Raw genomic sequence first — 17,022 nt, 5'->3', positions numbered from 1 at the left:
CTGGCTGGACTCTAAATGTAAGTATGTGAATTTTTGTGTATGCAAGCAGCAACAGGTTGTACGTGCTTTACATCTTGACCCCATTCAATCGCAGACTGGCACTATCTTGATGCACCAAATTTGCTTCAAAACGCGGCAGCTGACTGCGAGTGGTCCCCATCCTCGAAGCAACCATTTCAAAAGCAGTCAAGAAGTTTATTGCACACAGTTGCAATGATTTTGGTTGTGCCATTGTCTCAAACCACTGTTTCTGTAGCATGCATGTAGCATATAGCAAAAAAAATAAAATAGAGATCCATCAGTGAATTGAACAAATTCTCACACTGATTTCAGAGAAGAGACGTGTTTTTATGCCAGTCTTTTTTGAATCTCCCATCTAGAAACAAGGGATTGGTGCTGTTCTTTAAACAGAAGTATTTGTTATCTTTGAAGGTGAAATAGAAATGGGAGGACATGTATGTTTACACGGACGTGTGTGCTTTAAAGTTCGGCTGTACAACCAATGCTTTGATAGAGATATTGCTTCTGGTCTGCTTTCAGACGCTGTCAGGTGGGCGTAAACACTCTGATCTATGAGAGTAGCACTACAGGCATCACTCCACTGGCAAAACACTTCCTCTGTCTCTCTCTCTTTTCCTCACCATCCTTCATGAGTTTGCCTCACTTGTTTTAGACTTAATGTGCCCTAACATGGTCGGATTACTAGACAGACTTCCCAAGTCCAAGCTTTGGGGCCCAGTGGGTGAGAGGCAGTGTCTCTGTTAAATGTGATGCGAGTCTTAAAGTTCTTCTAAAGACACTGAGATCAGGTAAAAGCTGAATGTTCTGATTGTATTTTTCTCCTCTCCATTTATTTCTCCTGTATTTTGCTTGTTGTCAGTCTGGCTTTGGGATCATAGCAAATAAAAGAAAAGATACGATTAAATAAACAAAATTAAGTTTCATTTAACAGCAGGACATTTTTCTTTTACCAAATGCGATAAAAATCAAACCTAGAAAATGAGAGTGGCTGGAAAATAATCTGCCAGGAAAACTCAAATAAAACTTTACAGAAAATCAGAACTGAGATGGAACAGAAAATTATGTAGGAAGAGCGAGCTGCCAAAATACAAGGAAGAGGCAGACTTTATAGATCCTAGACACAGTGGCCAGCTGCCTCCTCTTTCTTGATTAGGTCCAGCTCTAGCCAGCCAGGAAACATGGAAAATACAGACAGCATGGACTAAACACACGAGACCCAGAGACAAACCCTGAGGCTGGTGGATAAGTGTGGTAGACAGAAGAATTAATGCCAACAAGTCGATCCAATATTTGTTTAAGTCATACTTTTTACTCTAGGAAACCTGGAGGCAGTATGCAGGATATTTATTATCAATTAATCCAAAATAAGTGTTGAGAGAGTGGAGAATTATTTGGTTACAGCTGTAGGTTCGATGAACAGCATGAAATTTGTCTACAAACAGCTGTAGGGAGAGTCGCATTTCCAAAAATGAATGGAGAATCAACATTAGGGACGGGGGGGATATGGTATCAAGCTTTAGCTCGACTTTTTGGCAAAATGCGTCCCTGAAGTATAACAAACAAAATCAAGATTTCCATAAAAATCCCAGTGCAAACTCAGAAGATACAACAAAGCAGTGCACGTTCTACAGCGAAAAATATTCAGATCTATTTTTTGGTAAACAATTCCTCAAAAACGGTTCCTAAGGTTCCCTTTTATTAAAGTTTCACATCATTTGAGATCATCTTATTCACTGCCAAACACACATATGTGTGTGTGTGTGTGTGTGTGTGTGTGTGTGTGTGTGTGTGTGTGTGTGTGTGTGTGTGTGTGTGTGTGTGTGTGTGTGTGTGTGTGTGTGTTGGGGGTGGGGTGGGGGGTGCATTTAAAATGTGACGTTCATTAATGTTTAATTACATTGATGAGTGCGTTAATCTCAGGCATATATTCACTGTTTGAATGATTCCCGCCTCTGCTGACTCTAGTTTCCAAATCTCTGTTTGCATTTAGTAAACATTTAGCTTGTAATGGGCAGAACGGGATGAAAACAGATTCTAAAACTCTGATATGATGCATTTTCTCAGATATTCCTGTTTCATCATTATTTCAACAGTGATCACTGGGGGGGGGGGGGTTATGTTGATGTGTTTTCCCAAAACTTCTCAGCTGGAGAGTTTATTTTTTAACGTGTTCAGGTTATATTCATGCATCAGTTCTGTGAAGGACGTAGTAACCAAATCCAAATTTGAAATTTTTGGTTCAAATGATTGTCAGTAAGTACGGAGGTCAGGAGAAAGTGAGCGTCTACAGCCGTCTGCAGAACACGGTGGAGGTTCTGTCATGGTTTGGGACTGCAATTCAGCCAGTAGGGTTGGAGGTCCTATCAAAGTTAATGGAATTATGAATGCAGAAAAAGTCATGTCAGATTTTGCCCCATCATGTCTCATATTTCAATAAATTGTTGCACTGTTCCCATTTTCCTAATAAAATATAAGTTAATGAAAGGTCACTCAAGAATTTTGCACACTACTGTATATAATAATTCACTGTATCTAACACTCTGTTCCTGTATGATGATCTTAGTTCAGTAAAATGAGGCTTCTGTTTAGCCTGTACACAATTCACTGAAGTTTCTGTGGGTTACTAATGTAGTTTTAATTTTACAGTCTATTTTTGATCTCTTACTTACAACTGAAAATTAACTTCCTGGTATCTTAATAGTTTGTGTTAAATTCCTCTGCCGTGATTCTGACAGGTCCTGCTGCCATATTTGTGTTTATTCTTTTTTGTTGTCGTCATTTGTATGTTTCACAGGCACGTTAACCTTGAAAGAATTTGTTCTCCTTGTGGAAGTTATAAATGTAGCGCCACTGTTAGATATATTAAATCATAGCATTCATTTATAGCGTGTTAGTCTATTTCATGAAACAATTTTAATCCCATTACTTTGGGCTTTAAAAAAAAATAACATCCATGTCTCTTCAGCCGTAAACTCGCAGCCTCTAAGCTGCAGGCACACTCACACTTGGCCCGTTTCCCCGCCGCCACGGCAGCCTTACACGACTTATCTTTCCAACACTCTTCACACAAGCAGGCACTAAAAATGCAGCCTCTCAACTTTTCACTGTAAACTCAGTGGGCTTTTGTGAAACTGTCTCTTGACCCATTTATATTGGAGGCACTAGCTGAGGTCGTTTCTGTTGATAGCCTCACTGTCTGATTTGATTTCCCAGCATGTGTGTGTGTGTGTGTGTGTCTGTGTGTGTGTGTAGTCTTGTAAAGTTGTGATACAACAGAAGTCTGCCAACAACCAAGGAGTCACCAAGCCCCAAAGCCAAAATCCCATCATGTTACAGACCTTAACATTTTATCATTCCTCATTCATACCCTCTGTTTTTGTCCATGTCTGCTTTTATATGTGTATATGTATGAATGTTCTGGTATGTGGACCTGGTATCATCCCATGTAGGAGGCCCTTCACTCTGTTATCAGCAAACAACACACGAGTTACAGGCTCAAAAAAAATGGTGCCCAAAGAAAGTCAGACAGTGACCTTTTCACCTAAAGGCAGGATTGATCAGCGTTCCAAAGCCTCAGATGATCATACATCCTTTTTGCCTCCACGCTGAGCATTTGTTTCCCTATTTGCCATTTACTTGTTCCGTCTCATCCATCACTAGACTTTCTACCCCATTAGCCTCCATTTTGTGTTGACATTTTACTTATTTTTTTGCCTGCTCCCTACAGGGGTCACCACACCAGATCATCTGCCTCTGTCTGACCCTGTCCCTAGCTTCCTCTTCTGTCACACCAACCTTCCATGAATCTTTTCTGTGATCTCCCTCTTGTCCTTCTGCCTGGCAGCTCCATATTTAACATCCGTCGTCCAATACATCCACTATCCTTCCTTTGCACTTGTCCAAACCATCTCAGCCCTGCCTCTCTAACTTTGTCTCCAAACCTTGGTCCCTACTCTCAGTACAGATCACAATGTCATCTGCAAGCATCATAGTCCTCAGAGATTCGTGCCTGACCTCATCTGTCAACCTGTCCTGCACCAACCTCACATACTTCTCTGCCACTTCCTCATGCAGTACCACAGTTCCTCTCTTGCCACCTTATCGTATGGTTTCTCTAGATCCACAAAGACACAGTGGAGCTCCTTCTGACCTTCTCTGTACTTCTCCATCAACACTCTCAAAGCAAACATCGCATCTGTAGTGCTCTTTCTCAACATGAAACCATACTGCTGCTCACTGATCTTCACCTCTCTCCTTAATCTAGCTCCAACGACTCTTTCCTATATCTTCATGGTACGGATCATCAACTTTATCCCTCTGTAGTTACTGCAGTTCTGCACATCACCCTTTTTATTTTTTGTAAAGTTTTTTTTGGCCTTTTTGTCTTTATTGGATAGGTAACAGTAAAGATAGACAGGAAAGTGAGGAGAGACAGATGGGGGAAGACACACAGCGAAGGGCCACGGGGCGGATGCGAACCCGGGCCAGCTGCACTACAACCATGCAGCATATACGAGCGTCTGCTTACACACACATCACTCTTTTTTCTTGAAAACTGGTATCAGTACACTTTTTCTCCATTTTCCAGGCATCTTCTTAGTCTCCAAGATTGTGTTAAACAATCTGGTTATAAAGTCCACTGATATCTCTCCTTAGTCATCTCCATACCTCCACAGGTATGTCATGAGAACAAACTGCCTTTCCACTCTTCACCCTCATCATAGCTTCCCTCACTTCCTCCTTACTAATCCTCTACACTTCCTGATTCCCTGTCATCCATCCATCCTTAATCCATCCTCCTCTCTATTTAATTTTCTACATTCATCAGATCCTCAAAGTGCTCCTTCCATCTTCTCAACAGACTTTCTTCACTCGATAGTACATTTCCATTTCTGTCCTTAAGCACTCTGACCTGCTGCATATTCTTTCAACCATGATCTCTCTGCTTAGCCAATCAATGCAAGTCCTCTTCTCCTTCCTTAGTGTCCAGTATCGCATACAACTCCCTATAAGTCTTTTCCTTTGCCTTTTCCACCTCTCTCTTTGCTGTACATCTAGTCTCCCTAACTATCCCACTTTTTTTCTTTTCTGTCTCCTTGTCCTCTTTATATTCTTGGCAGTTTCCTTATTTTTGCAGTCATCTGGTAACTCTTTACCACCCAGAGCCTGTCTCAACTCCTCCCTAACCTCTGTGCAACATTCTTCACTCACTTCCTCTTCTTGATATCCAAAGTCCTACAGACTACCACTGGAAGCTGCCTAGCTAAATTCTCCCCTGCCACCACCCTGCAGTCTCCTATCTCTTGCACCTTCCTCCACTCTTATATGTTCCTCTGTCTTCTTAAAGTATGTGTTCACTGCAGCCATTTCCATCATTTTCACAAAATCCCCCACCATCTGTCCTTCTGCATTTCTTTCCATAACACCCCTGCTCCCCTCACCTACATGTCTCCTGAAGTCTTCTCCAGTCACCACCCTCTCCTCCCTGGGGACACACTCTACCAATTTAGCCAATATATTCCAGAATTCGTCTTTCTCTTATAACTGACATCTAGCCTACAGGGCATATGCACAGACATTTACCATTATCCCATCAATTTCCAGCTTCAAACTCATGATCCTGTCTGAGGCTTTCTTCACCACCACAACACTATTCACATACACACACGATAGAACAGTTTGAATCCACATCCAATGCTTCTGGCCTTGCTTACGTTCTATCTTCTTCTTCCGTTCTTCTGCTAGCATTACTGTTCAAAGATCCACATGAAAAATCAGTAAAAAATGGTGGAAATATGAAACAACTGGATGGGAATAGGGACAGCACGATGGTCCAGTGGTTAGCACTTTTCAGTCACAACAAGAGGGTTCATGGTTTGAAACCGCCTGCCAACTGGGGCCTTCCTGTGTGGAGTTTGCATGTTTTTCCCATGCTTGCCGGGTTTCCCTCTGGCTCAGCTTCCTCCCACAGTCCAAAGACACACATGCTAGCCTGACTTCTAATGCTAAATTGACCGTGAGTGTGAATGCGAGTGTAAATGTTGTCTGTCGTGTTGGCCCTGCAACAGACTGATGGCCTGTCCAAGGTGCAGCCCACCCTTTGCCTCATGACAGCTGTCTAAGCTGAAGAAACCGCAAAGATGTAGAATTGCGATGATGGATGAAGACAAATTGGCCTCCCAATCACCTGAATTGAACCAGGAAGGCATCTAGATATATCACATAGTTTTTCACTGGGTGTCAAATGAAATCCAATAGCTACAGACTTGGTTCAACTTGTTCACCATTCCCAATTCCTATAATGTTACCTATTCCACAATGTAACGTGATATTTGTCTTTGACAAGCAACTGTTATTTTTTTCAATTCTTTTTATTGTAAAACAAAAGAAAATGTCCATTATTCTTGTCAAACTTTGATTTCTTGCCCCAAAGTAGCTAAATTTCAATTTTATTTCTTTTTTTCTTTTTATTATTTTGGACACAAAACAGCAAACATAAATTCGAAAGGCACAAAGATTTATTTTTGAAACTTTTGAAACAAATTTTTAAAATTTCTAGATTTGCATGAAGTGTTGGGGTTTATTGTTATTTTTATTTTTTTTTAATTGAACATTGTAACAATTTTTATAGGCAATTTTTGAAGCGAAAACAGCTTAGAAAAAAGGTTAAAACCTAAATAAAAACCACTACTAACTGGTATTATATGGGAAAATGACAAATTTGCAAAATCATTGTCTGAACCACAAAAGCAAATTTTCAGGATCAAAAATATATATATTTTTTAGTTTGTTTACATGTAAAGAACTAGAAAAACAGTTTAAACCAAAGACAAGACAGAAGTGTAAATCTGTTACCTAGTGTTATTTATAATTGGTAACATAAGAGTTGTTTTGCATGAACCCGCCACAGGGCCTACTGCCTACTTTATACTACAGCTTCCCTTTGCTTTCCTGGTCTGAATCAGTCACTGATTAGACATCTTGAATCAAAACGAAGAGAACTTTGAGTAATGAGAGCAGCCAGTGCCTTAAGTACAACAGCATGCAAATTAATGCCCACAACTGTGCGACTGGCATCATTAAAAAGCAATGAGGCAACCATTAGCTGAGGAAACAAGAAATGTCATTTACATTTGCTTTGGCAATAACAATGATGGCTCTGTTGAAAGAGCAGCTGAGATCATTCTGATGACACTAAGGGCAAAAAAATGCACGATTGCAGATATTCACTAACAAGCTCTGTGAGTCTAGCTTGCAGACTGTGTGAATTATTTTAAAAAACAACCACCTGATGCTTGTGTCAGATGTCAAAGGAGTCGGTGGAAATTGGAAAAGAAATGAAAAGCCTTTTCTGAAAGATGACACAACCAGGTTGCCTTCTAGTCTTGGGCAGCACAGGCATTTCATCAGTGTGGCATGCTGGGTTTAAAATGCAGGTTAGTTTGATAAGAAATCAGATTCGCTTTGGTTTTCTGTGGATGTGACAATTTTAAAAAAAAACCTGCTGAAACGTTCTCCGATCAAGTAAACTGCATACGTAACTGAGGAGGCATCATTTGGTGATGGTAAATTCATTTCCATGAGCTTGTTAGAGGATGTGGGGCAAAAATCGAGGGATACGTTTTAGCTGATTTACACGTCACTCAATAAACATTCATTCACCGTGATAACACACAACTCCTATTGTCCATGCCCATAGTTTTTAAATAGTGTTTAAAGTTGAACTTAAATAACTCTTATTTTATGGTCATATTAATTTTTTGTAAAAGTTTTATCTCTAATAAGAAAATACGCGATTTGTCGGGTACCCTGTCTTTGGTGACGTGGTGGATGCTTAGAGGTTAACCAATAGCAAGATGCCTTGGACATTAATAATAAATTACCAAGAGACCACAAAACAAAACATTGTTTAAAGCTGAATAACTTTTTAGTTTAGCTTTTCGCAGAGCTTTTGTTACAGCCCAAAGTTCAGGCCTGTCATTTTGGGCTTTCATAAGAAAACCAGTGTAAAGCAAGGCTCAAAACTCAATTATTATAATGAGTTCTGCAGTTTTTCAAATATACCGTACTGGTTTTCAATCACAAGGATTCACAATGCACAGCTCGGTGTACTGCATACAAAATAGTCCAAATCTAGCATTCATGAAGTAAAAACCTGATTTCCTGAACCTCTAATGACGGATTTGCTGCATTAAGGGGCAACATGCTACCATTATGGTATCATTATGTTACCATTAGGAGTAAAACAGAGTGCAGGGGTACCCTGTTAATTGATTTATTCCTAGAAACATGAAATCTTTGCCCAAGAATGTCAAACACTTCCATCGAAGTAAGATCTTCTCTTGTACCACTACAGCATGATGGCTGATAAGGCTGATGGCATGCAGTAATATAACAGGCAAAGCCACGGTGTATATATAATACTCCCGTTGTTTTGTTTTTTTCTCTCAGAGCCTTTGATAAAGTTGTAAATCTGTAGCCAAGCCTGTCAGCAGTGAAGGAAGCCAAAACCTGTCAGACCTCACGGTGTTTTATAGCCAGTGTGTGTGTGTGTGTGTGTGTGTGTGTGTGTGTGTGTGTGCGTATGTGTGTGGGAGGGAGACCGTCTGCTTGGCAGACCGAGAGCAGCTAATGTAATCACAGCTGTAGGAGGAGAAGTAAAAACTTCCTTGTCCCTCGTCATCTTTAGCTTTTTTTTCTGTCTTACTTTCCCTTTTCTGTCCTTGCCTGGTTTCTTTGCCCGTCCCGCAATGAGTACAATGAGTGTAAGAGGCTGAAAGATAAAGGAAGACTCCTGCTGCCATCTGTGAACTGATGTAATAGCAGCTTTTCCCTCTGAGTCAAACGGTTATGAAACATTTCAGCATTATGCCCCATCCTCTGTAACCCCTGCTGCTCTGTTTGAATATTCACACCACTGTCTTCTGTAATTGGCTTTTTCTGTGGTAAACAAGTTTAGGATTCAGTGCACAGGGGTGGCCTGTTTTTTTTTTTTTTTATTCTGTACAGTAAACAGTGCAGAGAGGCTGAATCGGTGTGCGAATTTGCAAGATTGTGTTTAACAAACTTAAGCTTGTCACTGTGAGTGTGGGGATGTGATCCTTTGTGTGCGAGTTTGGGGCATTAATGTTTGATTCGATGCCTGTGCTCAGCTTTTGTCGTTGACATTGTGGATATTTTTCATTTATCCACCCATTATTCGAGTTAATATACTCATTCTTGCATCTCATGAAAATTCAGAAGATGCTTGCTTTAAAAAAAAAAAAAAGATGGATCTCATCACTGTTCAGGCTTTTTTTTTAAATGGATGAACTTCTTGTACCCATTAACACAAAGATTACAAATCTTCACAATTGAGTGCCTTCTACATACACATTTCCCTGCATCATTTAACATCCTTGACAGTTTTTCATATACATCAACCCTCGCTAGCTCAGCCACCAGTTTTTTAGGAGTCACTCTGGGCATCATGCAGTTTATGGCATTTTTTTGGGGGGGGATAGAAATTGGCTCAAAGGGAAATTATAATTACAGGTTAAAATACTGTGATCTATTTCAGTGAAAATAAAAATGTTTGGCACAAGGTGAAATATTCTTACTTTTTCATCCCCTTTTTTAATGTATTTGTTGCTTATTGAAGCTTCATGAAACAGCAGAACTTTTTCAAAGCAAACACAATATTTTTGTATATTTTAATTAAGAAGAAGAAACAGCCTTTATTGTCCCACAGAGGGGAAATTTGGGTGTAACAGCAGCCGCAGTTATTATAAATATAAATAAAGATATAATAATTCACACTATTAAGAAAGGAATATATATAAAATCAACAAACAATATTAACCTTAATACTACTAATACTAATAACACTATATACAATGTACATGATGTGCCTGTGTGTTGAACCTTAACAGGCCGGACTATTTACAGTATATTATATATTATCCTACATTGTGTAGGCTATTGTGGTTTTTGTTGGGAGCAGTGATGGTTATAAAGTCTTACAGCTGCTGGGAGGAAGGATCTGCGGTAACGCTCCTTTGTGCATTTAGGATGCAGCAGTCTGTCACTGAAGGAGCTCTCCAGCTCAGCAAGTTTCATGCATGGGATGGGAGACCTTGTCCATCAGTGATGTTATTTTGGTCAGAGTCCTTCTGTCTCCCACCACCTGCACTGAGTCGAGAGGACATCCTAGGACAGAGCTGGCTTTCCTGATGAGCTTGTCTATCCTCTTCCTCTCAGCTGTAGACAAGCTGCTGCTCCAACATACTGCTGCATAGAAGATGGCTGATGCCACCACAGAGTCATAGAAGGTCTTCAGGAGTGTCCCCTGCACTCCAAAAGACCTCAGCCTTCTCAGCAGGTAGAGTCTGCTCTGACCCTTCCTGTAGAGCGCATCAGTGTTATGAGTCCAGTCCAGTTTATTGTTTAGGTGAACACCCAGGTACTTATAAGAGTCCACTATCTCAATGTCCACTCCCTGGATGTTCACCGGTGTCCGTGTGGTGGGTCTGCGCCTGCGGAAATCCACCACCAGCTCCTTGGTTTTAGCGGCGTTGATCAGGAGGTGGTTCCGCTGGCACCAGTCCACAAAGTCCTGAGTCCACTGTCTGTACTCTGAGTCATCCTCACCTGTGATGAGGCCAACTATGGCAGAGTCGTCAGAGAACTTCTGCAGATGGCAGCGTGGGGAGTTGATGGAGAAGTCTGCAGTGTAGAGGGTGAAGAGGAACGGTGCCAGCACAGTTCCCTGTGGGGCCCCCGTACTGCAGACCAGCCTGTCAGAGACACAGCCCTGTGTCCTCACGTACTGTGGGCGGTCAGTGAGGTAGTCCAGTATCCACTCGGAGATGTGGTGGTCCACTCCTGACAGTTCCAGCTTGTCTCTCAGAAGTCCTGGCTGGATGGTGTTAAAAGCACTGGAGAAATCAAAGAACATGATCCTCACAGTGCTTCCAGGCTTCTCCAGGTGGGTCAGAGCTCGGTGCAGGAGGTAGATGATGGCGTCATCCACCCCGATGCCAGGCCGGTAGGCGAACTGCAGCGGGTCCAACGAAGACGACACCATGAGGCGTAGATGGTTGAGGACCAGCCTCTCGAGGGTCTTCATTAGATGCGATGTCAGGGCTACCGGCCTGTAGCTGCTAAGATCCTTTGGATGTTTGGTCTTATAGCGATGACTCAGTCATTATAGTTTTACAGCTCGCCATGGCTCTTAGATTTCATATCCCAAGTGCTTGATCTTCTGTGATAGTAAAGTGATAGCAGAGCTATATTTTATTTATATAATATAAAATCCCAGCTCTCACCCTGTGGGCGGTCTTTGTCCTCCAAGCTCGGGTCCTCTACCAGAGGCGTTGGAGCTTGAGGGTCCTGCGCGGTATCTTAGCTGTTCCTAGGACTGCGCTCTTCCACACAGAGATCTCAGATGTTGTTCCTGGAATCTGCTGGAGCCACTCTCCCAGTTTGGGGGTCACTGCGACGAATGTTCTGATTACTGCGGAGACCACTGTTACCTTCACCTTCCACATCCTCTCTAGCTCCTCTCTCAGCCCCTTGTGATGGCTGAAGGATAAATACTAAGTTTGTCCATCTGTATCTGGAAGTCCCACAGGATCTCAGCGCTGTTATTCTCGACCACTCCCGGAGTTGAATCCCATTTGACCTTCGGACTTCCAGGTCATACTTGGCACAGATGTTCCTGTATACTGTGCCAGCCACTTGGTTATGGCGTTCCATGTATTCCCTGCCTTGTGTGGTAGTCCCCAGCCTCTGTCGATCTTGTGCTCAGACCTTGTTCCTGTGCTGCCGTGATTAGTGGCTCTGTGCTATCCTTCAGTCCAGCTTTGTCCAGCCATTGTAGGATTTTTCTATATCAGCCACTTCTTCAATCTGCCGGTGGTACATGCCGTGCAAAGGCCTGTCCTTCATACATATAATACATATATATATAATCTCAAGATAAAGCTTCCTTTTTGACTCAAATGTGGTTTACAAAATGATTTACAAAATGAATGCCATCTTGTATTCAGTAAGAGCTGAAAGTAGCTATTGAGACCATAAACTCATGAGGAAAGTGTTTACTGAGGTCATACAGTAAGGTAGCAGAACCTTCATTTTCACATCAGCTTCTATGCAACCAGACGTCTTGTTGCAGCCAGTGCTGTCACCCCCTGCTGGCCTTCACTTCTGTATGGACTTCACTTTTCAGACTGTTTATTTTTTATATACAGTCTGTGGCCACATCCCGTAATAAATGGTTAGTGTAGTTGACAAACTCTGTGTTTAGTCTGCATAGCAGTGACCTCCCTTTGTCTAGTATTCTTGATTCCTTTGTTTGACAGTACAAAATGAGCTGTTGTTTGCTTCTAGTATGGTAGCATATATTTGACCTGGCTGAGCTCTTTTGTTCATTACAGATGTTTTATGAAAAAATAGGAGCTGTGAGATCCAAGCACATCCCAAAGAGGCTAAAGTTGCCTGTATGCTTGTTAGAGGCTTGAATAGCTCCTCCGTGAAAGCTTCTGTGCATGTTCACAATGGATTTTGCAAAAGCAAATAAAATTACTATTAAAATATGCAGTTATAACACAGACAGTCATTGTTATGAGTGATGGGAAAGGATGGTAAACAGTTCTTCTGATGGGGAAAGTGTTAGAGACGACTATATAAATGTACTTTTGGAATGGGATTTCTTTTCCATCTGTGTTATGTCTTATTCTGCGGCAGCTGACGGTCTGTTTATGTCTGTCTTCTCCTTCTGTTTCTCTATAATTGGAATAGTTCCTGTGTCCACAGCGCTTGTAAGCCAAACATGTCATTCTCTTTCCTCTCTGCTGGCCTGAGTGCTGAATTATCTTATTCACTCTTCCACTTACTAAACCTTCTGGCTGACAACCAGCTTCAAAGCTACCGCAATAATCCTGCTTAACATCCTTTGCTTAGCAGCTGAGCGGTTGTTTTACGTATCTCAGAGTAACTCCAGTGGAATAGAGGTGAAGGAAGTGTCTGCTATAGAGAAGCACTTCAGAGAAAGCTTGTTTATTGTGATCCTACTTGTTACTGAGAAGTCATCCCCGAGAAATTCTCTCTTGTCTCACGTTTATACACACACACACACATTCTAGAGACTTCTGTTATGCTATTCATATCATGAAGGCAGCAAACAACCTGTCAACCTGGATAATGTCCTCTCATTAACCTAAAAGGTCCATCTCAAGCAGGCCATCATTCACATATTCCTCTCATGCAGAGTGCGTCTCCAGAAGGCATCAGAGACAGATGGTGAAGTATTTTGGCCCCGATTCCTTAAGGCAGGTTCAGGTTCAATTTAATCAGGTGTCGGATCGTCAGCCGACCCAACCGTCCGTCACAATTCCAGTCACTCTGAAACACTCTGCAGGTGTAATTAAAAAAAATTGATATCCAGGTATCTGGCTGGCCAACACTATTAGCTAGTGCTGGCATTGAATTTTGCAATTTTGGCAGAAACTGATGGTGTCGCAGAGGTATTGTCACAGCGTCGCACATCTGGATCTTTCTCATTAAAACTTTGGGAGCAGCCGTAGATTACATGTAATGTCAAATTCAGAATCACCACCACTTAACTCCCTTGAAATCAATTTGCCCTCTTTAATTAAGTTCAGCCCTTTGCTCAGTGTTTAATTTTGCCTGCTCAGTTTTCTGTTTCATGACCTCAAGCTCCAACTCTGTTTGTTGTTTGAGCTTTTCACGGTCCAGTTGCAACATTAACAATTCTTTCTGCTGTTCAAATGTCAACTTAGCAGCTGCTGACACAGCTGTTTTGGGTAACTCCTTACCTTCAGTACACACAGAAACAACCTCTGTTGCACGAGTTTGCCATCGGAATGCTTTTCACAGATTCCTTCAAGCGAAATGTGGAAATCTCCACCTTAAAATGATCAGGAATTTTCAACAGTTCATCCTTTGTGCACTGATGAAGGATTTCTTCAGAGGGAGCCTGAATACATTTCTCTACCAGAGGAGTCATGACAGACTTCCAAAATCACCATGAAACTTTGAGCTCGCAAGTGCCTATCAAAATCAGTCAAGGTAGCCCAAAACACACTGCAGTTTTTCCCAACCTAGTCTATCTAATATAGACTAAATACATACACTCGTCACTAGTCTTCAGGTGGTTACTGGTGAGGGGTACTTAACTCACTAAAGCCCAGGAAGTCTGAATAGCCCCTGCTATGTAGTTAACATCAGAGGAAACTGGATGTAATCCCAATCATAAAAGCTCTACTCACTTTCACCACCACAATAATTTTTTTATTTTTTTTTACACATCAAAGTCCCCTAATAGACCCTGTTGTCAAGCCTACCGAGAAAACTCCAGAAGTACCAAACCACCTACCTCTATAGCATAGCATAGACACCAATCACTTACCAAAATCACAAGTTAATTGAATCAAATTGCACAATTGGCAAAACGGGGAAACCGAACTAACATATCAGGTGTGGCACTCCTCATTCCACCAATGAGACAGTTTTTCTGCTTAGGTAGATGCCAAAAACCCCACAAAACTCACCAGATTTTACATTTTCACCTAAATGACGAGCCCCCACCTTTGTCACTGCCCGGCTCAAGGGAAGGATGAAACTGGAGGAGCCCACACATGATAGTAACAAAATGTTACTATCACTTTACAGAACTAACATAACCAAATATGTTAGTCTGTAGTATGTGCAATGTCTGGATGTGTAATACAAAGGACCAAAACCCCAGAAGAACCCTCAAGACTGATGCTGGCAGCTTGAATACCAGAGGCCACTCAGCCAACCCGTTCCCCTCATGACCTCTCTCCACTGAGGAAGCAGCCCAGAACTCACAGGGGGTGTCAGTATGCACAAGGTGGTCTCTGGCGTTGGTGCCTTTACACGCTGGTTGTGCAAACTCGTTGGAAGCTGATGGCTAATGGTCCAGTTTTAAAGAGTGACCGTGTCCACAAGGAGGCAAGGGAGGTGGCAATGGAAATGGACACAGCCACTGTGATGCCACGAACTGGTTTTTGGATTTTAAAGCTTCAACATTGGCATGTTGACCACCACCAGCTTGGTTCTTGGAACCAGGTGTGACCATATTTGGATGACTGTGCGGAGGGCTGATTTATCTGCAAGAAAGTTTGGTTAGGAAGTTGTTATATCCACAGAGATGGTGATAAATAACAGTCTAATAAATACAAATTTTTCTCATCAAAGCTGGATCGCACACTTTGCGCCTCAGAGCAAGCCATAATGTGTCAACCCATTTAAAAACTCTCCAAAGGCACAAACCACACAAACATAGTGAGATGGTCCAGTTTAGTAACTGGAAATGAGAGGTACTGTAGAGAGTGTGTGCTGTTACACCCGTCAGTCAAAGCAGCCGTGCTTCTAACTTTAAGCCAAAACAGTATAAAATTATCTTTAAAAAATCGATTTGACTCGCTTTTGAAACCGGGCTCGAGTGGCCATTAAGCATTTTCAGTTTTTGGAGCTTGACTTCGTTTTTCAGGCCCAGAGGGTGCTGATTTTATATGAGTTAGGTGTGACCGGTGCATCACAGCAAAGCGCACTTAATGTTTGGGGCACCACACGGCCTTCAACCTGCATCAATCATTTGCTAAATGGCTTTGGGGCATAACATGAACGCTGTACTCTCAAGGTCTCAGTGTTGGTCTGAGAGTGCTTTTTTTTATTCTCTATACCAACTATACAACTTGTAACACTGTTTTTAAGAATTTCTCCCTCTCGCTGCTGAAGGAAAAGGAAATCTGACCGTGTATTTTGGGAACAGCAGATGTTTTAAATGTATTTTCTGATTTTGCCCGCTCAGATGTTATCATCATCAATGAATACCAATGATGATTTGATGATTTTTGGATGACATAACTCCAAATATATATCATTTTTGTTTTTTTAACTATCTGAATGATGGAAAGGGTGTGAAGTGTGACTGGTTACTAAAGCCTTGAAACTGTTACAATGCTTCATGGCATCAGATGAAGGAAAACTCATTCCCAAAGCTCATTATTGTTGGAGTGGAGCATTTCAGTGCTCCTGATCTGCATTCTCAGGCAGCGCCACTCATTCCACACTTGGTGCAACTAATCAGCAACTCTACATTTTAAATTCAGATTGTTGTTTTGATGACGGCTCATTCTCCAAGGCATTCTATTGATGCTTTTGCTTGTCCTGATTATATTTATTTATTCATTAGTAATGGCTTTTCTTTTTCTTTTTTTTTATTTGCATCTACTTCTCATGAGCAAATTCCAAAAACTATTTGAAGAGTACACAGTGGAAATGAGTGTATGTACTTTAATGGTACACCTGCAAAATCTAATGAAAACTAATACATAAGCTCTGGCGTAAATGTTTCCTTTTATCGAGTGCATGAAATATTATGTATTATCAAATTGTGTGTTGCTTATACGGTCGAGTTCATTTAGAAATGTTGTGTACTTGTTATAAGATGTGAAAACTATGCTATGCACAAAATTGCTAAAAAAAAAAAAAGAAAAAGGCAGATTTATTACAACAGTCAACTATTGGCACCTTTTACAACTTTTACAATCAATTTCTTGATTATATTAGAACAAGCATAGAAAAGATGGCATATGTATCGTATAGTGTTGGTCCACTGATTCGTCTGAAGGCTTTTCCAACCCGTAAAGAAATTGATACTAAGTTTTTGTCTCCATTACTTTTCCATTGCAGCATTTTCTGTTTAACGCTGACCTCATTTCTTTCTCCCTTTCTCTCTGGTAGCAGGCTTCAGAGGAGGCTTCCCTGCTGTTGTCCAGCCCCAAGATGCTGCTCCCAGCATCAGGGATGCTGCCACCCAGCGCCCCGCTGTCTGTGCACCACCAGATCCAACTGCTCCAGCAGCAGCTCCAGCAGCAACAGCAGCAGACACAAGTGGCTGTGGCACAGGTTAGTTTAACACACGCATTCATCCCACGAGAGTGCAGCTTTTTGCACATGAATAAAAATGTG

The 17,022-nt window shown here is 41.5% G+C and overlaps 1 protein-coding gene across 1 annotated transcript in view; it reads left to right on the top strand.

Moving 5' to 3' along the window:
* The window catches only part of c6h1orf226 (chromosome 6 C1orf226 homolog), a 71,743-nt gene that overhangs the window by 6,173 nt on the left and 48,548 nt on the right, over window positions 1-17,022 (top strand). The window contains exon 2 of the mRNA XM_030727711.1: window positions 16,810-16,959. Coding sequence (XP_030583571.1) covers window positions 16,837-16,959 — 123 coding nt within the window. The 5' untranslated portion in view covers window positions 16,810-16,836. The remainder of the gene's footprint in view (window positions 1-16,809; window positions 16,960-17,022) is intronic.

This window comes from Archocentrus centrarchus, chromosome 4 (genome assembly GCF_007364275.1).
Source record: "Archocentrus centrarchus isolate MPI-CPG fArcCen1 chromosome 4, fArcCen1, whole genome shotgun sequence".
Classification (NCBI taxonomy): domain Eukaryota; kingdom Metazoa; phylum Chordata; class Actinopteri; order Cichliformes; family Cichlidae; genus Archocentrus; species Archocentrus centrarchus.
The sequence above is the reverse complement of the archived record's forward strand: the minus strand, read 5'-3'. Positions and strand labels throughout refer to the sequence as shown.